The following is a 25,157-nucleotide window of genomic DNA, read 5'->3' as shown; positions in this document are numbered from 1 at the left end:
GGTTCCTTCAATTCTCTCATCGGTTGTTGCACTATGATTTTTCTATCTTGTATGGTATACTTCTTATAATGGGACGACACATCCATCTTGTCAGAATTCGTGTCCTCATCTGTTTCCATTTCAGTTGTCCATATGTCTTTGAGGGTCTGTTTGAGCTTATTGTACTCTGTTTTCCTCTTTGTTTTGGTCATTCTAGACCCTGTTTCCCCCTCCTTATGTGTCTCGGTCGTTTGCTTTTCGCGCTTGTTCTTCTTGTTGTTTTTCCATGGTTTAGTTTTGATAACCCGGCATGTGACCTTGTCTTTGATAAAATCGTCAGCTTTACAAGCCTTAGATATCCCGTTTTTTCATTGACAAGAGGCATGGGTTTATGCTTATTCGCTCTTGATTTCCTTGTTCTCTTTGATCTATACCGCTCTTGTCGACTAGGTTTTTGGTTAGGAAACTCGTAAAACCTGTCCGGTCTCGACATATACTTCCTATCTGTCTCTGATCCACTTGATCTTTCGTCATCAGCATCTATCATTTGGATTTCATCACCCAGTGATGGAAGGTCATCGCTTAGTGAGTCTATGAATTCCTCCTCTGTTCGATTCCTATCGTCCATTACAGATATCTCATCAACTACTCTTTTACACTCAGTCTCACGTAGTGGTTATTCTTGTTCCTCGCTATCTGATCCTGAATCAAGGATGATGCTAGCCATTTGCAACGTTACTAGGTCGTATCCTTCATCGTCACAAAATTTTGTAGGCGTGCATTTGTTAACACATACATCCAAGGTTGACAATATTTGAGTCCACCCAAATGGCTCAAATAAATGTTCAGGGAAAGGTTCTGGGAGATAAGCCTCATCTTCTACTTACCTTTCCAACACACATTCCTCTTTGATTAAGTCTCCACAATCAGATGCTCCACACATCCAGACATGTGCTTTCGTTTGTAACCACGCAGGTATTTCTTTTCCATTCACTACGGTTGAGTCAAATTCTTGCACTGGTGTTTTTGCAACATCTCTATAGCTGTGATCCTTCATGTTGATTTTCGTTATTAGCTCCTCATGCCTTAGGTAAATTTGGTCGTACCCCCAATCTTGTATCATTTTGAGTTGACTTATAAAAGGTCGCCCCAAAATAATGTCAAATTTGTTCGTTTTTCCGAAATCTACCACGGCAAAGGTGTGCTCATAGTTAATTCCACACGAAGTTACAACGTTTTGGTCCACGACTCCCAATGGTCTCTCTACATACCCATCTGTGAGTTGCAGTTTCATTCTCGTCTTTTTGAGCTGGATGGCCCCATTTCTCCCAGATTTGCTTTGTAGCAATCGCAACTCCCGCTCCACTGTCTAGGATAGCTATCATCTTTATATCCTGATATTCGATAGTTAAGGTTGTATTACCTTTCTCACCTTCACAGTAATCTCCAACAGGCATAGGAGTGCGTTGGGCTTCAAGCAATGCGCATGTAGCTATAAACTCATCCTGCGACACAGATGAGTGTGGTGCATCTGTCACTGCCACCATTGCCAACTCCACTGTATCTACCACACTCTCTCAAAGGGGAAGGAGGCTTCGATCCAAAGGATCGGAAGAGGGGTCAATGGCAGAGGACTCTACAGTGGCACAGAGGATGGACAGACACTCATCCATGCGGATGTCAAAAGTCTTTTCAAGATCATGTAGAAACAAATATTCCTCCCCATTTATTACAATTGGGGAGAGGTGTTAAAAAAAAACCTCCGGAGTTAATGTCTCCTCCGGCGCATCTGCAACGGGCTTCAAGAATGCTTCTACACCCTCATCACCCATGGATTTGGCAGCATCCGTGACACCGCCTGGGTAGGTTAGGGCAAGAATATTTCCCTCTTTGCTTGCATCCCAGGGCGCTGTAATGGGCTCCTTTGTGTCCTTGACGACACCCCCAAGGCGCAAATGAGGAAAACTCACCTCAGATCTTTCAGACTCCTCCGCAAGAAGAAACACAAAAGTCGCCAAGCGACTTAGAAACTGGGTGCGGACCTTCTTCTTTTTCAAACGTGAATCTTCAATGTACTGACCTGCCTCACCCGCAATTACACAAAATCGTTGAAGTCGCTAGGTGAAAGGCCGATCGCCTTTGTGTATGTCGCGAAGCAAATCGCATGGACCTCAACCGAAAGAGGTAACCCGCACTCTCCCTCTCTCTATCTTGCCCCCCGCCTCCACACACACACACACACATACACACACACACACACACACACACACACACACACACACACACACACACACACACACACACACACACACGAGGAGAGGAGGGAGAGCCAGGTACACTCCTTCCCTCTCCTCTCTCTCATGTTCCCTTTATCTCTTTCTCTCTCTCTCTCTCTCTCTCTCTCTCACACACACACACACACACACACACACACACACACACACACACACATTGTGTCTTTGAAAGAGAGAGAGAGAGAGAGAGAGAGAGAGAGAGAGAGAGAGCACATGCATAAACCAAAAGCACATACACACATACATGCATACACACACACAATGAGAGAGAGAGAGAAGAGAGAGAAAGAATGAGAGAGAGAGAGAGGAAAAAACAAAGATAAAGAGAAATAGGGAGAAAGAGAGAGAGAATAAAAAACCAAAGAGAGAGAGAGAGAGGAGAAGATGAAAGAGAGAGGTAAGGGGAGAAAACAAAGAGAGAGAGAGATTATGTTAAGACTTAAATTAGATTAGGTTAGATTACATTTAGATTTATGTTTATGTTGAGTTTAAGATTAGGTTAGATTTAGATTTACGTTAGATTAAGATTAAGTTAGATTTGAAATTAGGGCAAGATTTAAGATTAGCTAGCTATGTTAGATTTAAGTTAGATTACATTTAGGTATAGGATTTAAGATTGGATTAGATTTAGGTTTATGGTGAGTTTAATATTAGATTAGATTTAGATTTAAGATTAAGACAAGATTTAAGATTAACTAGATTTAAGTTAGATTACATTTAGGTTTATGCTAGATTTAAGATTAGATTAGATCTAGATTTATGTTCGATTTAAGATTAGATTAGATTAGATTTAGGTTAGATTTTAAAGCATGTCAATGAAGGCGCGCTTTGCCCAAAGAGCAAACACTAGTTACACAACAATATGTATATTCACATCAGAATCTGACACCTATTAACTCACACACTAACCATATTCAATTACCCGCGAATCACCGCATGTTCAATTAGGTTAGATTTAAGATTAGATTTTCGATTGAGTTTTTATATAGAGTCTACTTTCAGGATTACGGTAAAAAACTTAGAGTTAGACAAACGGTGATCCCTCTCTTCCTCTCTACGGATGCGAACTTAAGTTGGAAAGCTTTCAATGGCATGATACTCAAATTGGAGGCCAACATGTAAGGTGCTAAGTAATCCCTCGAACAAAGATCTGTTGTGAAGAGATGTTAAGATGCTGTCAATTGCTACAGCTACAGAAGAGGCAAAGGGGTTTTGTCCACTACATGCACTATCATGTAGATGTGGGTGTGTATATTTCTCGTACCCACAAATATAGGCATTGACCAATAAAGACGAGATTATAACCCGGTGGTTGTGATTTCCGTGCACCTCTAGATCGAGGTGTGTGGGGATTGGACATGACTAGAGAACGGGAGGTAGTTTACAGTGTGATCAAAGAGAGAGAGAGAGAGAGAGAGAGAGAGAGAGAGAGAGAGAGAGAGAGAGAGAGAGAGAGAGAGAGAGAGAGAGAGAGAGAGAGAGAGAGAGATAAAAGACGGAGGATGCCAATAGAAGATTAAATTTATGTCTAGGTTATAAGGTTTTTACCTTCATTATGAGTAGTAACCAGGATGTGGGGCCGTCCAACCGAAACACCTATCTCTCAACAAGGATCTTATGTCCTTGTAATCAATGCAAGCATGTTGTGTGACGGACAAGACGCGTTTCTTTGCAGCACGTTCATGAATTTTGCGAGTTCAATCCATCTATTATAGATTGAGTTGTTGCCAATTATAACTCGTCGGACTCTAACACTGGCCAACAGACCGCAATCTTGCAACCCAATAGATGTGTTTGCAGGCGCTTAATTGGTCAAGCAACATAAGTGACGCCACAAGATGTAGCCTTTGACAGCTCGGAGGATGATCATGTAGACCACATTCTCAACGAGGCAATGCTCGAGCCCGCGATCGATGAAATGATCGAGACGATCATGGATTTTGAAAGGCTTATCTATGATGATATGAAAAGTGAAGCTGATACGCCATTGTATGATGGAGCACGTGCGTCTACATTGAAGGCGGTCCTGGTTCTTCTCGACATGCAGGCAAAGTTTGGATGGAGTGACACTAGTGTCATAACACTTTTCAGGTGATCTATTACACTGTGTTTAATTTAATAAAAAACTTTAGATGTATAATGATCTGATAGATTACTTACACAAGTGTACCGCATTTTTTTTGCTGTGTAGATTGCTCAAAGAGCACATACTTCCAGTTGATAATATGATGCCATATTCCAGAGATGAAGCAAGAAAGATCTTGCAAAACTTGGAGATGGATTACAATTTAATTCGCGCTTGTCCTAATGACTGCATTCTTTTCAGAGGGGAATACATAGACATGGAGAAGTGTCCAAAATGTGATTTCGAGAGATATCGAGTAGATCTCCACGAAACAAAAATTCCACAAAAGGTTTTGCGACATTTTCCTCCACTTCCTCGCATCAAGAATTTCTTCAACTCTAAGTCCATGGCTGCCCTAGCATCATGGCATGAGGAGACTAAATCTTCGGATGGTGTACTACGGATTCATGCAGATTGCGCAGCCTGGAAACATATAGACGAAACATGGCCGGATTTTGTCAAAGAAGCTCAAAATTTGCACCTAGGCCTAGCTATGGATGGCGTAAATCCATTTGCTCAAAGATCAACATCTTACAGTGTATGGCCCGTTGTCATCATCAACTACAACATTCCCCCGTGGTTGACTACCAAGAAGGGGCACATGTGGCTAAGCTTGATTGTGCCGGGGCGATATAAAGTGAAGAATATGGATGTGTATCTTTGTCCACTATTGGAAGGGCTACAACAATTGTGGATTGGCATAGAAGTGGTGGATATGAGACGACACACAGGTCAATGAAATGCTTTGATCAGAGGCATTCTAATGTCGACCATGCATGACTATCCCGGACTAACAGAATGCTCAGGTGATTTACACTCAAACTCAAACACTAAAAATATTGGTTTTTCTCAAGCTTATCTATTGTCATGTGTATAGATGTAGGGCTTCAAACAAGCGGATACAAAGCATGTGTCACATGTGGACCTAGACTGAATGCACGTCGGGCGCCCTCATTGAAGAAGCAAATCTACGAAGGTCATCAAGCGTATCTTCCAAAGAATCATGTGTTACGCGATGGCTTTTTGGGACGAGATCCACCGAGGATGTCTGCACAAGCATGGTTAGAGCAGAAGGAGATGTGTGATGATGGTTTGCCCCCACTCATGATCAATCACTTTCTCGATCCAATGCACATATTCAAGAATGTGGGTAATTTTCTACGGGACCACCTGACCGGCAAGAAAGATACTTTGGGAGCCAGCATTGACCTTAGAAATGTGGATCGTATGAAGCAATATTGGCCGTAGGCAGCATCTGATGAATCGATAAAACTCCCTAAAGCGCCATGGATTTTCACAAGAGCCCAAGAATGCAAAGTAAAAGAGACCATTCAATCTATGTGGACCCCCAATGGTGTAAAGCACTCGCTCCAAACGTGTTTCACTAAAGAAGGAAAGCTTACCGGTTGGAAGTCACACGACTGGAGTCTGGCATAAAATGTGTCAGGTATGTTTGAAGTGGAATATATCATAGTGGAAATCGTGTAACAGATTGTGACTTAATATCATTGCTAGCTGGTTTTGCAGTTTATTTTACCGGTGGCCATTGAGGGATGTTTGTCTCCTGACGTCCGTAACACAATCTACAAACTTGCAAAGTTGGTGCAATGGATCTCACAAAAGGAGATCAATGTAAACTCCATACCATTCACCAAACTAAATGGTGCGGAGGTTGTGTGCATGTTTGAGAAACACTTTCCTACTACCATGCTAACCATTCAGGTGCATCTTCTTGTTCACATAGTTGATGAGGTGGAAAAAGCTGGCACAGTACATTCTAGATGGATGTTCTTTTTAGAACGTTTCATGAAAACACTTAAGGGATATGTGCATGAGAAGGCACGTTCGGAGGGTATCATGGCAAAAGGTTGGCTGGTATCAGAGTCCCTAGTTTACATTGGAGAGTGGCTAGAAGGATTTGATAAAGCCCGAGACACGCTATGGAGAACCATAGATGATGAGCGCATATCTGGGATTGTCATGTGAAATCTCGGTGTTGAGAAGAAGATGACAGAAGATCTAGAGGCTAAAATCAACTCAACACCGAGATTTCACATGACAATCCCAGATATGAAATCTAGATCTCCTGTCATCTTCTTCTCAACACCGAGATTTCATATCTGGGATTGTCATGTGAAATCTCGGTGTTGAGAAGAAGATGACAGGAGATCTAGAGGCTAAAATCAATCAATTTTGCATGCTTCACAATCCAGTGATGCAAAAGTGGACTTCACAATACGAAGATGCAAAGCAAGAGTGACAAAGGGCATGGATAGAGTGGAGACGGGGAGGACGACCACCGATGCATTATCTGGCGGGGCTGGAGAACCTACCAACATTCATGAGCTTATGATGGTTGCACAACCAATTAAAAAGCGCACAACATTGCCATGAAGAAGTGACTGAGGAGGAGTGGGAGTACTCTGGGGGTTGCGTGACCAAGGTAAGTTTGCAATGTACGACTAGTGACTTTCTAGATATTTGAACGGCCACTCATAATCTTTGATGGTTGTAGTATAAGTCATACACATCAGCATGGTGTAAAGGTCGACACTTTAGGGTGGAACGGATCGACAAAAAGCATTTTACTCAAGATTGTGGAATCATGGTAAAATTTGAACAGTCTAATCGATGAGAGTCCTCTGATGTAGATCTTGTGGTGGTGGAACTCACTTACTTTGGCACACTGCAAGAGATTTTGAGGATTGATTATAGAGGATTTTTTGTCGACTTGTTCGACATGCAATGGTTCAAGATAAACATGGAGGGTCGCAATGCTACTGTGCACAGACGAGAGTCTGGTTTCCTTGAAGTGGATTCAACTAAAAAATGGACCGACCTAAGAGATACTTTTGTACTACCTGAGCATTGTGAACAAGTAAGTTATGGCTTGGAAGCTATCCAATTTTAGAAGTTATGTGCTTGGAATCTCTCATGTAAGATCTGTGGCTCTGGCAGGTGATATTTCATTCTACAAAGTCTGCATCAAACTGGTGGTACGTCATAGAGGTAGCCCCTCATAGTGCACGGATGTATGAGGGCTACCATGTGCCAATCACAGTGGCATCAATGGAGGAGATTGGAGAAGATGCTCGATCACAAGCCGTTGAGGTGGTAGCAGACGAGCATCAAGCTGCTACTCTCTATGGGGTGCATGCAGAGGATCTACAAAATGAAACGGAGGACATCTGCCTAAACGGAGAGCTCTATATAGATATAGGGAGTTATGTTGAGCTATGCGATGATGAGAGAGAAACCTCTTAAAGCCATAAACATTGTATTTGAACAATTTTGCTCCGCTGAGGTGTGCTAGACGAGCATCAAGCTGCTACTCTCTATGGGGTGCATGCAGAGGATCTACAAAATGAATCAGAGGACATCTGCCAAAACGGAGAGCTCTATATAGATATAGGGAGTTATGTTGAGATATGCGAGGATGAGAGAGATACCTTTTAAATACATAAACATTGTATTTGAACAATTTTTCCATAAGACAAACCAGATTGGCTGGCCAAAGAAGATTGGAAGAATGCGAAGAATCCTGACAAGTGGAAGCAACAAAAGGAGGCAGCCAACGCGAGTAGAGGCAGGGTGCTCGCATCACTTTGGGAGCGGCGGGTGGGCATCATTTGAGGCCGACTTTGTAAGTGTTTTTGCATTGCTCTTTAGGTTTGATAGTTATATCTATTTGTACTTTTAAATTCTAACATAATGGATTCTTTGTATATTTTGAACAGTGGTCGATGACAGGACGTGACCCCACACCGTACGAGCGCGAGTATGCAGGTAGAAAGGGCATAAACGCCTTGATGGACATTTTGAGTTCTCGCGGTGACATGGTTAGTATTAGGGTTTACTCTTTTCTATTTGTTGTATTGTTTTGTAAATTATATGTTTATACTTATAGAAAGCTGTCTTATTGTTCTTTTTGCAGAATCTGATAGATATGCCGCTTGGACATGATGAGACGTCTGATTAGACGACGTCAATCTAGTCGTAGCTAGATAGCATTAGTTTCCTTTTGTCATAGCATATGTACCATGAGATGACATGTATACGTCTTTTTGTAGCTATTGGAAAACCATGTATATTTTCTCAATATTGACAATGGTGTTGTAACTATTATATTTGCAAAGATTCTCATAGCGATGTTTCCGTATTGACACTGTTAGCGACGGTCTTAGCGACGCCGGGGAGTATAAAAACCCAATGTATTTTCGTCGCTAAAAACATCACAAGTGCACACAACCTCTTGTAGTGTAAGGTGGGGGGGGGGGGGGGGGGGGGGGTGTTCACTCAATAATTATGTGACTATCACGTGAGTGCAGTAGACGAGCTTATTAAATTTATTTTCTTCTCATGTTTTCACGTACAAAAGGGTACGATAAAAAAGAAATGGTAAAAAAAATACAGATTTAATAGGAATGGATGTATTTTATTTGTTAAAAAATCACAAATAAGGAGTTGAAAAAATACTCCTTGAACGCTTTCATGGTAGAGAAAATTGAGGCGCTTACGCACTTTCTTCAAAATTTCTAGGTTTTGGTTGAAAAACACAACAAAATATGTACAATGTTGAGGTCACATGGAGGTGGATAGTACTTCCTTTATCCACTATTACAAAAATCTCTATGTCACCCGCCTCAAGTTACATTTAAATAACCCCTCTTCACATACATATTTTCATGAGATAAATGCCCCTTCTTCCTTTAAAACCTGTAGAATTTTGTCTAAAAGTGATGTTTAGAAACCCTTTTTACCGATGTAAACATCTACCTTTATTGAAATTAAAAAACTCTCTTGGTGCACTCACATGCTCATAGAAAAGATGGTTTTGGGGATGATGTGAATGATAATGTGGCTGCACAAAATACAGATGCACATTACGATAGTTTTAAGTGGTCTTCTACAAAGTCATCTAGTTCAGGTCATGCTGAGGATCGATGGAGTGGCAAGTTACATGAAAGAGTAAGTCAAAAATAGAAAAACACTCAAATCTCAAAGGCAATAAATATACGCCTTTAGATGGCTGAAATTCAGAAGTAAGGGCCACAAGCCTCCAAAAAGAAGAAAGTATAGGGTGTGGTAGTGTTCAAGAAAGGTTTGCGTTAGCTTAGACTTGAGCCAATTGAAAATCTAAGGTAGCACTTGCAAATCAAGGTTAAGGGAAGAAAAATTTGTAAAATATACAAGGAAAAAAGACTTTCTTGAACATTGGGGGTGTGAGGAAGCTTTCAAGTGGAAAGGCTCTAGAGAAAGGGTTTTCAAATTTGAATGAAAGAGAATCTTTCTCTATACTCAAATGGTTGGTCTCGCATTTAAGGGTTCACAAGCTAAGCTAGATCACTCCTATGGTGAAGATTGGGAAAAGGAAATAGATGCAAACATTGTATAGGTGAGTATGGTCTCCTCTAAGAGAGAAAAATATACTAAATTTTTCATTTGGGGAACTATAGGAAAGCTTCTTTTATTGTGGAATCTAGTCATGGACCATGAAGTAAATAACATGTTTCGTTCTATCTTCCAAACCTAATCTTGACGTCTTCACTTGAAAAACTAAGCTAGTTGTATCTTCACTTGAAAAAGTTGCAAGAAAAATCCTTTTGAACGTTTTTAGACTCTTTCCAGGTGGATAGAGAGAGAGAGAGCGGGGGGGGGGGGGACCAAGGGAGGCGAGGACAAGCTATGATGCAAATAGTAACATCTTGTGGTTACCACCCCCTTCCTATTGGCCACCCGAAAATCAACCCTTAATCTAAAGGGGCCCATTTGGGGTTCGGGTTCCTTCTAAAGGAGGAAATTCTTGATGAGGAGTTTGGTACGGTCTTTGTTGAATACTTCGGGTGCAATAAGGTTCCAATTATAATATACGGTTCCCGACATTGATCTTGGACCACATCGATCTAGGAGAGCAAGAAATCCTATGTAGAGATTGTCTTGACAGTTTTATGGCTTGACATTGTGCTTTCATGGCAAAGATTGGGTAGGATATGTAGTTTATGTATTTTAAGGATCCCATTGGAGATCCAAACAAGGATCAAGCAATGGTTGAGAACATGGCTGCTATTGATGCTAATGAAACACAATTAGCAACAAAGGTACAAGGTCGATAAAACTTGGGAAAGTTTTACACATGCACATGCCCCTCAATCAATGAAAGCGCACCAATGTTATAAGAATTTCAACAATGTACACAAGATCTATCATAACATGGTTGAGAAGAACGAAACTAGACACCTCTAGCATGCCATAACCAATGAGAAAATAAGAGTAGAGGAGACATATCAGCATGACAAACTGTGTGTGTGTGTGTGTGTGTGTGTGTGTGTGTGTGTGTGTGTGTGTGTGTGTGTGTGTGTGTGTGTGAGAGAGAGAGAGAGAGAGAGAGAGAGAGAGAGAGAGAGAGATAATTTACATTGCACACGCAAATAGATGAACATCCCAAACATCTTTGACAGTCATGACTCATGCATGACTCACGACGAGCGAGGGTGCCCCACTCATTACATGGGTAAGAATGATGTTGATCATGTGGTTGGCTCGAGGGATGGCTTTATCACATTGAACAATCTGGCTTGCGGGATGCTCCCTGGGTAAATATAATTGAGTGCAACCACAGGTCGTCAGATGATGTTAGCACAAGTCCCCCATTAGTATATATATAATACAGTGAGTGCAGTAGTAGACGAGCTTATTAAATTTCTTTTCTTCTCATGTTTTCACATACAAAAGGGTACCATAAAAAGGAATTGGTAAAACACATACATATTTAATAGGAAATGGGTGTATTTTATTTGTTAAAAAATCACAAATAAGGAGTTGAAGAAATAGTCCTTGAACGCTTTCATGGCAGAGAAAGTTGAGGCGGTTACGCACTTTCTTCAACGGTTGAAAAACACAACAAAATATGTACAATGTTGAGGTCACATGGCGGTGGATAGTACTTCCTTGAAGCATCCACTATTACAAAAACCTGTACATCACCTGCTTCACGTAACATTTAAATAACCCCTCTTCACATACACGTTTTCATGAGTTAAATGCCCCTTCTTCCTTTAAAACCTGTAGAATTTTGTCTAAAAGTGAGGTTTAAAAACCCCTTTTATCGATGTAAACATCTACCTTTATTGAAATTAAAAAACTCTCTTGGTGAACTCACATGCTCATAGAAAAGATGGTGTTGGGGATGATGTGAATGATAATGTGACTGCACAAAATACAAATGCACAGTACGATAGGTTTTGAGTGGTCTTCTACAAAGTCATCTAGTTCAGGTCATGTTGAGGATATATGGAGTGGCAAGTTACATGAAAGAGTCAGTCCTAAAAATGTGTCAAATATATCTAAAAAAGAGAAAGAAAATAATGAAAGGGCCTGAAGGATGCCAAATTCGAGTGAGAGTCATGGTCAGGGGATCCAATTGGCTCATTATTGAAAAAAAATAATAAACCAAAAGGGCCTTATAAGTAATTGGGTTAGTGTGCTATGTTGTTGGTGATTAAGGGAACATAGAATGCCGCAAGTGGTTTTGAGCTACTTTAAAAAAAAAGAGTCTCTCCTAGAAAAATAACATGTGTAGGTCATTTTGATGTGGATATTGGAAAAGGACTTCAACAGATTTTTAAAATTTGGGTTGTTCAAAATCCAACGCAAAAATAGAAAAACATTCAAATCTCAAAGGCAATAAATATAAGCTTTTAGATGGATGAAATTGAGAAGTAAGGGCCACAAGCCTCCAAAAAGAAGAAAGTATAGGGTGTGGTAGTGTTCAAGAAAGGTTTGCGTCAGCTTAGACTTGAGCCAATTGAAAATCAAAGGTAGCACTTGCAAACCAAGGTTAAGGGAAGAAAAAATTGTAAAATATACAAGAAAATAGTTCAAAAATATGCAAGAAAATACAAGGAAAAAAAGACTTTCTTGAACATTGGGTGTGTCAGGAAGCTTTCAAGTGGAAAGGCTCGAGAGAAAGGGTTTTCAAATTTGAATGAAAGAGACTCTTTCTCTATACTCAAATGGTTGGTCTCGCATTTAAGGGTTCGCAAGCTAAGCTAGATCACTCCTATGGTGCATATTGGGAAAAGGAAATAGATGCAAGCAATGTATGGGTAAGTATGGTCTTCTCTAACAGAAAAAAATAGGCTTAATTTGTCATTTGGGGAACTATAGGAAAGCTTCTTTTATTGTGGAATCTAGTGATGGACCATGAAGTAAATAGCATGTTCCGTTCGATCTTCCAAATCTAATCTTGATGTCTTCACTTGAAAAAGTAAGCTAGCAGTATCTTCACTTGAAAAAGTTGCAAGAAAATTCCTTTTGAACGTTTTCAGACTCATTCCAGGAAGATAGAGGGAGAGAGAGCGGGGGGGTGGGACCAAGGGAAGAGAGGACAAGCTATGATGCAAACAATGAAACTTGTGGTTGCCACCCCCTTCCTATTGGCCACTGCAAAATCAACCCTTAATCTAAACGGGCCCATTTGGGGTCCGGGAGGAAATTCTTGATGAGGAGTTTGGTATGGTCTTTGTTGAATACTTCGGGTGCAATAAGGTTCCAACTATAATATATGGTTCCCGACATGGAAATTGGACCACATCGATCTAGGAGAGCAAGAAATCCTATGTTGAGATTGTCTTGACATTGTGCTTTTATGGAAAAGATTGGGTAGGATATGTAGTTTATGTATTTTAAGGATGCCATTGGAGATCCAAACAAGGATCAAGCTATGGATGAGAACATGGCTGCTATTGATGCTAATGAAACACAATTAGCAACAAAGGTACAAGGTCAATAAAACTTGGGAAAGTTTTACACATGCGCATGCCCCTCAATCAATGAAAGCGCACCAATGTTATAAGAATTTCAACAATGTCCACGAGAGCTATCATAACATGGTTGAGAAGAACGAAACTAGACACCTCTAGCAGGCTATAACCAATGAGAAAATTATAGTAGAGGAGACATATCAGCATGACAAACTATCTATGTGTGTGTGTGTGTGTGTGTGTGTGTGTGTGTGTGAGAGAGAGAGAGAGAGAGAGAGAGAGAGAGAGAGATAATTTATATTGCGCACGCAAATAGATGAACATCCCAAACATCTTTGACAGTCATGACGCATGCATGACTCACGACGAGCGAGGGTGCCCCACTCATTACATGGGTAAGAATGACGTTGATCATGTGGTTGGCTAGAGGGATGGCTTTATCACATTGACCAATCTCGCTTGCGGGCGGCTCCCTGGGTAAATATAATTGGGTGCAACCATAGCTCCTCAGATGATGTTAGCACAAGTCCCCCATCGGTATATATATAATACAGTGAGTGCAGTAGACGAGCTTATTAAACTTCTTTTCTTCTCATGTTTTCACATACAAAAGGGTACCATAAAAAGGAATTAGTAAAAAACATACAGATTTAATAGGAAATGGGTGTATTTTATTTGTTAAAAGATCACAAATAAGGAGTTGAAGAAATAGTCCTTGAACGCTTTTATGGCAAAGAAAATTGAGGCGGTTACGCACTTTCTTTAATGGTTGAAAAACACAACAAAATATGTACAATGTTGAGGTCACATGGAGGTGGATAGTACTTCCTTGAAGCATGCACTATTAGAAAAACCTCTACATCACCTGCTTCAAGTTACATTTAAATAACCCCTCTTCATATACATATTTTCATGAGTTAAATGCCCCTTCACTTTTGTCTAACAGTGAGGTTTAAAAACCCTTTTTATCGATGTAAACATCTACCTTTATTGAAATTAAAAAACTCTCTTGGTGAACTCACATGCTCATAGAAAAGATGGTGTTGGGGATGATGTGAATGATAATGTGACTGCACAAAATACAAATGCACAGTACGATAGGTTTTGAGTGGTCTTCTACAAAGTCATCTAGTTCAGGTCATGTTGAGGATATATGGAGTGGCAAGTTACATGAAAGAGTCAGTCCTAAAAATGTGTCAAATTTATCAAAAAAAGAGAAAGAAAATAATGAAAGGGCCTGAAGGATTCCAAATTCGAGTGAGAGTCATGGTCAAGGGATCCAATTGGCTCATTATTGAAAAAAATAATAAACCAAAAGGGCCTTATAAGTAATTGGGTTAGTGTGCTATGTTGTTGGTGATTAAGGGAACATAGAATGCCGCAAGTGGTTTTGAGCTACTTTAAAAAAAAGAGTCTCTCCTAGAAAAATAACATGTGTAGGTCATTTTGATGTGGATATTGGAAAAGGACTTCAATGGATTTTTAAAATTTTGGGTTGTTCAAAATCCAACGCAAAAATAGAAAAACATTCAAATCTCAAAGGCAATAAATATAAGCTTTTAGATGGATGAAATTGAGAAGTAAGGGCCACAAGCCTCCAAAAAGAAGAAAGTATAGGGTGTGGTAGTGTTCAAGAAAGGTTTGCGTCAGCTTAGACTTGAGCCAATTGAAAATCAAAGGTAGCACTTGCAAACCAAGGTTAAGGGAAGAAAAAATTGTAAAATATACAAGAAAATAGTTCAAAAATATACAAGAAAATACAAGGAAAAAAGACTTTCTTGAACATTGGGGGTGTGAGGAAGCTTTCAAGTGGAAGGGCTCGAGAGAAAGGGTTTTCAAATTTGAATGAAAGAGACTCTTTCTCTATACTCAAATGGTTGGTTTCGCATTTAAGGGTTCGCAAGCTAAGCTAGATCACTCCTATGGTGCAGATTGGGAAAAGGAAATAGATGCAAGCATTGTATGGGTGAGTATGGTCTCCTCTAACAAAAAAAAAAAATGCTTAATTTGTCATTTGGGGAACTATAGGAAAGCTTCTTTTATTGTGGAATCTAGTGATGGACCATGAAGTAAATAGCATGTTCCGTTCGATCTTCCAAACCTAATCTTGACGTCAATCCGTCCATCTTCATTTTCTTCAATGAGTGTTCTGGACATCGTCCTGGTCTCTCTTAGAATTCTAGGAAATTAATGCCGAGAGCTTTGGTGCATCTTTAGCTAAAAACTCTGGCCATGCCCATAAACTTAATAGGAAGTCCACTCAAGGAGAAGGGGCTTGTAAGTTGGTTGTATCTTCAGTTGAGAAAGTTGCAAGAAAATGCTTTTGAATGTTTTTGGACTCTTTCCAAGTGGGAAGAGAGAGGGGGGGGGGGGGGGGTAACCAAGGGGAGGAGGACAAGCTATGATGCAAACAGTGACATCTTGTGGTTGTTACCCTCTTTCTATTGGCCACTGTAGAATCAACCTTAATCTAAAGAGGCCTATTTGGGGTTTGGGTTCCTTCTAAAGAAGGAAATTCTTGATGAGGAGTTTGGTATGGTCTTTGTTGAAGACTTCCGGTGCAAGAAGGTTGCAATTATAAGGTACGGTTTCCGACATTGATCTTGGACCACATCGATCTAGGAGAGCAAGAAATCCTATGTAGGGATTGATTTGACAGTTTTATGGCTCGACATTGTGCTTTTATGGCAAAGATTTGTGTAGAATATGTAGTTTATGTATATTAAGGATGCCATTAGAGATCCAAACAAGGATCAAGCTATGGATGAGAACATGACTGCCATTGATGATAATGAAACACAATTAGCAGCAAAGATACAAGGCCCCTTAATCAACGAAAGCGCACCAATGTCATAAGAATTTCAACAATGTCCACAAGTGCTATCATAACATGCTTGAGAAGAACGAAACTAGACATATCTAGCATGCCATAACCAATGAGAAAATTAGAATAGAGGGGACATATCAGCATGACAAATTGTGTGTGTGTGTGTGTGTGTGTGTGAGAGAGAGAGAGAGAGAGAGAGAGAGAGAGCTAATTTACATTGCGCACGCAAATCGAAGAACATCCCAAACATCTTCGACGGTCACGACGAGCGAAGGTGCCCCACTCATTACATGGGTAAGAATGACGTTGATCATGTGTTTGGTGCTGGAGGGATGGCTTTATCACATTGAACAATCTGGGTTGCGGGCTGTAAATATAATTGGGTGCAACCTCAGGTCGCCAGATGATGTTAGCACAAGTCCCCCATCATTATATATAATACAGTGTAGAATATTGTTGTGCTTCCAATCCCAAATGAAGTAGCTAGCGGCTAGCCTACTTTGGGCGACCAGATATTGAAGCTAGAATTGCTCGCCGCTGAAGGTTTGGCCGAAGCGCCAATCCGCGGGCGCCACGTCGTAGGAGGTGAGGGTGCGGCCATCGCTGGTGGTGACCTGGAAGGAGAGGCTCTGGCCGTCCAACCGCGCATTGCTCTGCCAATTCTGGCCCCAATTTCTGGTCATGGCTTGCCATCCCGTGCGCGAGCCCTTGACGGAGACGGAGTGCACATCACCCACTCCTCCCACATTCGTAATGAGCACCAGGTTGAAGTAGGCGTGACCATTCATGGTGAAGTGTATGCCACCCTTCTTGGCACAGGGCACCCGGCGGTACTCCACAGGCACGATGCCGCCCCTGTACACTCCAATCTTCTCAAACGCTGGCTGCGCCATGTCGAAGTGCTGGAGAGGTGGGTTGCACCAGCCGCCCGCATTGTTGGGCAGGGCATTGTTGGGAGGACACAGATTGGTGGCTGTGACCGTCACCGATTCTCCAGCAATGCACCACTGCGGGTCGGACGATGCATCGCACCGGATCTCGAAGCAAGCACCGCAGCTGAGGCCGGCATTGAAGAGGGCAGTGCTCAGGGCTGCCGTGTTGGTGCCATAGCCCGAGGAGTAGAGGTCGCCATAACCGCACGCACCCCCTGCATTAATGAAATTATATCAGCCAAATGACATGTGTAGTGGTAGCTCGGCGCATGAAATATTGTGCGTATACGAATCGATTCGGTGATCAGAGGCAGGCAGATCAAGAGACTTCATGAATTACCCATGGTGCCCGAGGCATCACTTCCACCGTAGAAAGTGGCATGCGCGCTGGTCCACCCACTTTGCTGGGAGCTGCCGCTGCCATAGTAGGACGCCGAGGCCGACTTCAGGTGGATGAAGCAGGGCATGAGCAATAGGAGCAGAAGGGAGTACAAATTAGCAGGTGCCATCCCAGCTTGCAGCGCACCACCCTGACTGACCTGCAGATTCTAATTGCTTAATGATAGCAAGCTTGGGTAAGCCGAAGCAAATTGAGGCTGAGGATTGCGCAGCTGCTTGCGGGGATCAGCGGATAGCGCCTCTTAATTTATACATCAGGACAAGGTGGCCGCTCTCTCCTGGCCAGATAAGGGGAGTTCTATTGCCGGTAATGGTGGGCCATGGCTGCCTGGACGTCGAGGGCAGCTGGGCCATCGACAATGGACATGTATCGCGATTGTGAGTAACATGCAGCAGACAGGCAGCGCCTAATCGTGGCCCTGCAGGCCTCGCCTGACCCTCCAATATATTGCACATGCACCTCAATCAATGAAGAAAGGGGCCCAGGTCGAGCAGCTTGAGCTCTCCCTTCTCGATCTTGCGGAGGCGCGGCGCTCATTGGCCACAACGTCGTCAGGCAAGCTGATCTGCCATCCAATGCATGCTCATATTGAACATGCATTGTCGTCGCTCGGCAGACACTAGCCTACCAATACTTTCGAAGGACGCTTTGACACGTGGACCCATGTTTTTTCCATCTAACCTCAAAGTTCCTTTGCATTTCGAAGCCTCGAGCCCCCAAGTACGCTGTCCCCTCGTCTACACAACGTGATTGGAGGAGGTAGCTAGGTTTCAAAAGGGAGGTAAAGATTTAGTGGTTCCCCTATAACATGGTCGAAAGCATAAGCACGCTTTATTCGACCTACACTTGTAATGCCTCCATTCATTAGTAGTAGCACAAAGCGCTCTCTACCTTGGCCTTGTGAAGTGCTCCCCATGTGCTAGCCTTTGAAGTATTTGTGCATGCATTAGAGATGTTCTCAAAAACCAACACAATGATTCTCTGTAGACATAAAATGCATTGAGATTCACGTGAGCCTCACTTATCCCTAATGGAGAACTAAGGCCTATAGTGCATCGACAACGATTTCAAAGGCAACTATGCGGCGACGTTTGTCAAAGCATGCTAGTAAAAGGTTGGAGATATGGGGACACTTGGGCCAATGCATGGAAAATTTTGGATGGTAAAAGTTGGAGATATGGACATGCCCAATTGAATAGGCTCGTGAGACAATCCAAGGATCTCGATCACTTAACATCATTTCTAGGTTTTGTCATTGGCACCCTACTAAGGTGTAGACAAGAACTTTGTCATGTTTTTGTTGTGATTGTATCATATGAAGCCATTGGAGGACTTGTTTCAACCAATCATATGTACATACAAATGGAATTATATCTCTTTGAACGGTACACCGGTGTGTGGAGGTGAATGCCCGGTGTGGCATGTTGATCAGCCTACTAGACTATTGTGGGCCGGTTGCCAAGCCTCACCATATCTATTGTAGAAAAGAGAGAACCACGCACACACAAAGTATGTCAATCCGTCCCGGGTTCACCTTTGCCTTCATTAGAAAAGACTACATGGAACTTCCAAATTTTAACTTGAACTATCCAAGGAGGGTGACTGCTTGCATTGTAGAATTTTGATCAAACATTCTAGCGAGGATAGACCACATTCCACTGGCCATTTTCAATGTCTGTATGGCTAGAGAGATTTCCTTTGTGAGTGAATCTCTAATGTTCGACATCGCATTTGCATTGATCGCATCCCAATCAAAGCAAGATCTGAGATCTATACTCCTCATCTTAAATCCAAGTGTACCTATTTCTTGCCATCCCTTGTGGGTCATGCCTCCATGCCATCAACGATATCCTCTAAGCTTTTTTGAAAAGAGGAGGGTCACATGATCAAATTCCAATGAGCATAGTTATTGCCATTCAATTTGTCGTTAGCGCTTGATTATGGTGGAGCCATATTGCGGATTCAAGCTTCACATGATCAAATTCCAACGAGCTTACTTTTTGCCATACAGTTTGTCGCTGATGCTTGAGCATGTTGGATCCATTTTGTGGGTTCAAGCCTTGGCAAGCCTTTAGACTTCCTTCTTCCACTCCAAAGAAACTTCGAAATTCCACAACCTTCCTACATCCCCAAGCGCTTTAAAACACAAATTTCAAAGCCCTCTAAAGTCGCCAGTAGTGAAAAAAGAAACTCTACGGATAGTCATGACCCAGTATCTCAAAACATTGTCGGGTGTAGGTAATAGGGTTAGGGAAAATCCAGCCTGAAGGAATCAAGAAGATTTTCAAACTAACGTTGGCCCACATCTACATCAATGTGATGTTCTGGACCCATGATAGAGTGTACCTTCCTCTAATCAGTTACTTCTTTTTATTATCTTGAACGATGACCTGCCAAGATGGCTACAAAGGCTTGCACCAAGTACAATATGTGTGTGTGCACGCGAACGCAGTACACACACACACATGAATCTACACACGGGAATAAGAATATGGAAAAAGGAATTCTAGGGAATGGGAGGACCATGTGGTTAAAAAATCCTCCATGTTGTACCTTGTGTTGGAGAAGGAGCGGCTAGGGTGAGTGGTCTCAAGACATGCAAAGTTTGGACAGTCCTACTAAGGATAACACAGCGCATTCTATTGCACAGACGAGAAATGTGCATTGTCTCTGGAATATGGAAAAGTGAAGTATTTGGATGATGTACTACATGTGCCCAATATCACAAAGAACTTGGTGTTTGTTGGGCACATGGTTGAGTAGGGTTTGCAGGTTAGGTTCAAAATAATGGTTTGTATATAGAGGAATACAAAAATAATGGAAGGCATTCAGTTGTCATATAAGGTAAAAAGGTGGTAGAATTCACTCTTGATGTTGATGTATATGATTGAAAGGTTCCATGTTTGCATGTTTGCACAATGGTCATGAATTGTTTTAGAGATAGACATTTGGTATAGGCACATTGGCCATATAAATGTGCAAAGGTTGGAAACTGTGCAAAATCAAGAGCTTTTGATAACTTTTCCATTGTTTAAGATGGATGGAATGCATAAGGTTTGTGAGGCTACCCACTTTGGAAATCCGAAAAAAAATCAATTTAATATGACAAGCATGTAAATACAAGTATGTTGGCGATAGTGCATTTTGATGTATGGGATCTCGCAAGGGTTGCATCTATAGGTGGTTGTAGCTTATATGTTATCTTCATTGATGGAAATACAAAGAAGTAATGTATATGTTTGATGACGGAGAAAATTGAGGGGATTACTTAGTTTCTTCACAATTTCTAGGTTATGGTTGAAAAACAGACAGGCAAATATGTACAGTGTTGAGATCACATGGAGGCAGATAGTACTTCCTCAAGGTCTCCACTATTACAAAACCCTCTAAATCACCTGCATGGAACCGAAGTGGCTTGGGGGTTATTGTGCACCTGGGTGGAAAATATATAGCTACCATCTAATCAGAATACTAGACATAGATTTCGAGATTGGGAGCTGCCTAATTCTTTAGCAACTTGGTGGACCTCACCGACCAGGGTGTTATATCAGATGCTTCTACCAGAATTTTCAATTGACATTAGATGTAATAGGATTTGGAGACTTTCCAAAAGCAAACAATGGTGGTTGCAAAAGATTCATTTGGTGTGACATGTACATTGTTCTTAAAAACACAAAGTTTTTTAATGGAGATTATTGACAGGGGCTTTACCCATTGGAGAAATATTGCCTAGGAAGAACTTACTGTAGGGAAAATGTATCAGATGCAATAAAATGGAAACCATGAAACACCTTTTTTTGAATTGTAGCCATGTACAATCTTGGTGGCAAGCTCTCCACAGCATGTGTGTGATGTATTGGAATGTGAAAATTGCCAAGTTTAAACTTGTTTTTGGGTTAGTGCACAATGAGAAATTGGGCCTTCAATTATGCTTGTTGTTTATTAGAATTTGGATGTTGATCTTAACTTGGAGTGCTCAAAATTTTGCTGTCTTTGACAAGTATTCCTTTACTTGCTCCTTGTGATGGAGTCTTTTGGGATGTATGCATGATCAAGCATACCCACTTTCGTAGTTCTCCCTCAAGTGTGAATATTACAATGTGACTTGAGCGACATATCTCGTCAAGAAATGTGGCCTTCCGAGCCTCCAAATGATGCCATGTGGTTTTTTCAAAAAACATGACGAATGGTTTTTTCTAAAGTCGCCTGCAGTGCAAAAAGAAACTCTACGGATAGTCATGACCAAGTATCTCAAAACATTGTTGGGTGTAGGTAATAGGGTTAAGGAAAATCCAGCCAGAAGGAATCAAGAAGATTTTAAGATTAACCTTGGCCCACATCTACATCAATGTGATGTTCACATGTGGACCCATGATAGAGTGTATCTTCCTCTAATCAGCTCCTTCCTTTTATTATCTTGAACGATGACTTGCCAAGATGGCTACAAAGGCTTGCACCAAGCTCAGTATATGTGTGTGCACGCACGCACGCACGCACACACACACATGAATCCACACACGACAATAAGAATATGGAAAAAGGAACTCTAGGGAAGGGGAGGACCATGTGATAAAAAATCTCTCCAAGTTGTACCTCGTATTGGAGCAGGTAACGATTGTTGGCTATTATATATGGATAGAATAGGGTTATGCCATGCAAAACTATCTCATTATTGGGTATGGTCTATGGTTTCTGCATTTAGGAGTTTTCCATGACAAAGTAACCGATCATTTTGTAGCAAACTCATCATGTCTAGAATAATGGTAGGGAATGTTGTACATGTGTTAATTAAGACCACTTTGAGCGGAAAATCCACAAAGAAGGCAAAAAAACAGGTATTTGTGCACTAGGAGGGGTGTAGTAGGTTATCTAAAAAGACTTTTCTATTGTGCAACATAAAATGAGCACTATGTTTGAACATATATCAAAATGTGTTGATAATGTTCGGTATGAGGATTTGGGTGCATCAAATCACATGAGCAGCTATGGTGAGTAGTCTCAAGACATGAAAACTTTGGATAGTCCTACCAAGGATGACACATCTCATTCTATTGCACATACGAGGAATGTGCATTGTCTCTAGAATATGGAAAAGTGAAGTATGTGGATGATGTACTACATGTGCACAATATCACAAAGAACTTGGTGTTTGCTGGACACATGGTTGAGTATGATTTGCATGTTAGGTTCAATTATAATGGTTTGTATATAAAAGAATACAAGAATAATGGAAGGCATCCATTATTGTATAAGGTACTAAAAAGGTGATAAAATGTTATGTAAGGTCCCCAAACCCGCTGACACCAAAAGAGGAATGGGACCATTGGCAGGTCTCTAGGCCTACTAAGTCAGAGTCCTTAAACAAGAAGAATTCCAGGGAATTCACCCTTACCATTGACAATGGTTTAGGTTTATAGCCCTAGAAGGAGACCTAGTCCTGTCTCGCAGTGGAAACAGAACCACTAAAAAAAACTATTCCGACCCTATGACTTCCATCATTCAGATTAAGGTTTCCTTAGCCAACGCTTTTTCCCCCCTAACATATGTGAGGGCATAGCCGTTGGTGGATTCCTCTTCCTCGTGAAGAGGTTTCTAAACGTTTTAGTGCATAGGAATGGATAGTTACCTGACTAATCAGGTCCACCCGTCCATGCATGATTGACAACCTTAGTCAATCCCCACTTACCACCCTTCACTCACACATGATTTCTGTGTTGTTTAATTACTACCACTTTCTTTTCACAATTAAAACAATGATTTCTTTTAACTTTCATCATTGGATTTCATTAAGACAACCCTTGAAAACAGTATTGAAAACATTCTTTTAGCAAACAAACATCTTTAGACTTAAGACAAGGTACTGTCATTCTGAAGTGTCTCTGACCAGTACTGGCTTATCTCAAGACCACCTATACAGGGGTGAAAAAACGGCACCCATTCCTTATTTATAAAAACCGGGGTAGAAAAAGCCATCACCCAAAGTCTGGGCGCCCATACGCCAACCGGTTGCTCATACAACCGGGCGGTTCCTCTAGGATAAACTTGATATCTTAAGTAATATTCACAAACACAAACAAGCACGGGGTAAAGACTCCACACGCGCTGAGGAAACCGACTCATCCATGGAGGAGTCGCCATCATTGCTCTTTACCTAGAGTAAAATATTCCAAGGAATCAGAGGTGTCTTGAGACAAGCTATCTTAAGGATGGTCAAACATTTCTTTCCTAGGTCAATCAGTTATAACTCAATGATTTCTTTCCTATTTACAATCATTGCTAGTTGGTTTCTTGGAAGTTACCTTCCATTTACAGCCAGTTTATCCTTCCTAACCCTTACGTATGCAATGCTAACTTAAAAATGAACTTTAAAAGATTTAAGCGAACAAAATAGAAATCCACCTGGGACTGCTAGTCCATGTGCTGCTGCGCTAGAGCTTGCAGACTTTCCTCCATCGGCCTATGGCTAGGCCCAGCTTCATGGTCATAAGTGGCTTTATTTCTTTTGTTTCTAATATTCTCTTCCTCGGTGAGAGGATTTCCTCTAGTTCTCTTTGGAGCCATATGGCACCCTTTATAAAAGGACTTAATTGATTAGAGGTTTAATTCAATAATCTATTTTCTTTCTTTTTCTTAAAACCCAAAAATAAGGATTTTTGGAGTAAGTAGGTAGTTTATTGGATGAGATCTTTCTCTTGTAACTTTCTTGTACTATTAGTATTTTCCCATAATTATCATTTAATTAGGAGAGCTATATTACTGGGTTTCTTCTTAGTCTACATTCCCTGAATATCTTATATTTAGCCTTAGTAAATTATAATTCCTATTTGCTAATGGATTACTCACCCTAGATGTAATTTAATATGTTCTATCTTTAGGAATTTTCATAAAATAGATTTATATCTTTTCCCTCCTATACTTATGGTCTAATTTAAGCAAATTTTGCCGATAGTAATTTGTTATACCAATCATTTATGCTAAGGTAGTTTTTCCAACCTTCAATAGTGATTTCGAACCTCAGGTATTTATTTGGTAATTATATAAATTCATTTACTAATTTCCTTTCTCTATTTTATACACAAAATTAATTACTTTTAATAAAGATAAGTATTTAAACTAATTATCTGAGGTTAGGATATTTATCACGGGTTCCTCAAGATGTCTTTTACCTCTGATAATTATCTCAAAAGTTTTTGGATTAATTTACTATTTTCCCCCTTTTATTTTCTCCTAAAAATAATGTAATTCTACTGAGATAATTAGTTAAAGTAATAGCTGATGTTAAGATAATTATCATGGGTCTCATAGGTATGATTTACCTCTGATAATTATCTCAAATTATTTTGGATCAATTTGTTATTTTCCCCCTTTAAATTTCTCTTAAAAACAGTGTAATTATGCTGACATAATTAATTAAACTAAATATCTGAGGTTACGATAGTTATCACGGGTTTCCTAAGCATTTTGGATCAATTTGGATCAATTTGCTATTTTCCCCCTTTTTATTTGTCGTTAAAATAGTGTAATTCTGCTAAGATAATTAGGTAAAATAATTATCTGAGGTTAACATAATTATTAAGGGTTTCCTAATATATGATTTACCTCTGATAATTATCTCAAAGCATTTGAGATCAATTTGATATTTTCCCCCTTTTAATTTGTCCTCAAAACAATATAATTCTGCTAAGATAATAAGATAAATTAATTTTCTGAGGTTAACATAATTATCACGGGTTTCCTAAGATGTGATTTACCTCTGATAATTATCTCAAAGAATTCTGAATCAATTTTCTATTTTCTCCTTTTTAATTTGTCATAAAAACAGTGTAATTCTACTAAGA

At 40.6% G+C, this 25,157-nt stretch overlaps 1 protein-coding gene across 1 annotated transcript; it reads right to left on the bottom strand.

Moving 5' to 3' along the window:
* Window positions 1-16,080: 16,080 nt before the first annotated feature.
* Window positions 16,081-17,718, bottom strand: LOC147423745 (expansin-A2-like). The gene is made up of 2 exons (XM_086502319.1): window positions 17,260-17,718; window positions 16,081-17,134 (listed from the first exon to the last, which is right to left on the bottom strand). The coding sequence occupies exons 1-2, from the start codon at window positions 17,426-17,428 to the stop codon at window positions 16,509-16,511; spliced, it is 795 nt and encodes a 264-aa protein (XP_086358445.1). The 5' UTR covers window positions 17,429-17,718; the 3' UTR covers window positions 16,081-16,508.
* Between the last annotated feature and the right edge of the window lie 7,439 nt (window positions 17,719-25,157).

The sequence above is a fragment of the Adiantum capillus-veneris genome, chromosome 26 (genome assembly GCF_014529385.1).
Source record: "Adiantum capillus-veneris isolate H3 chromosome 26, ASM1452938v2, whole genome shotgun sequence".
NCBI lineage: Eukaryota > Viridiplantae > Streptophyta > Polypodiopsida > Polypodiales > Pteridaceae > Adiantum > Adiantum capillus-veneris.
Note: the sequence above shows the minus strand (reverse complement) of the source record. Positions and strands in the feature narration are given on the sequence as shown.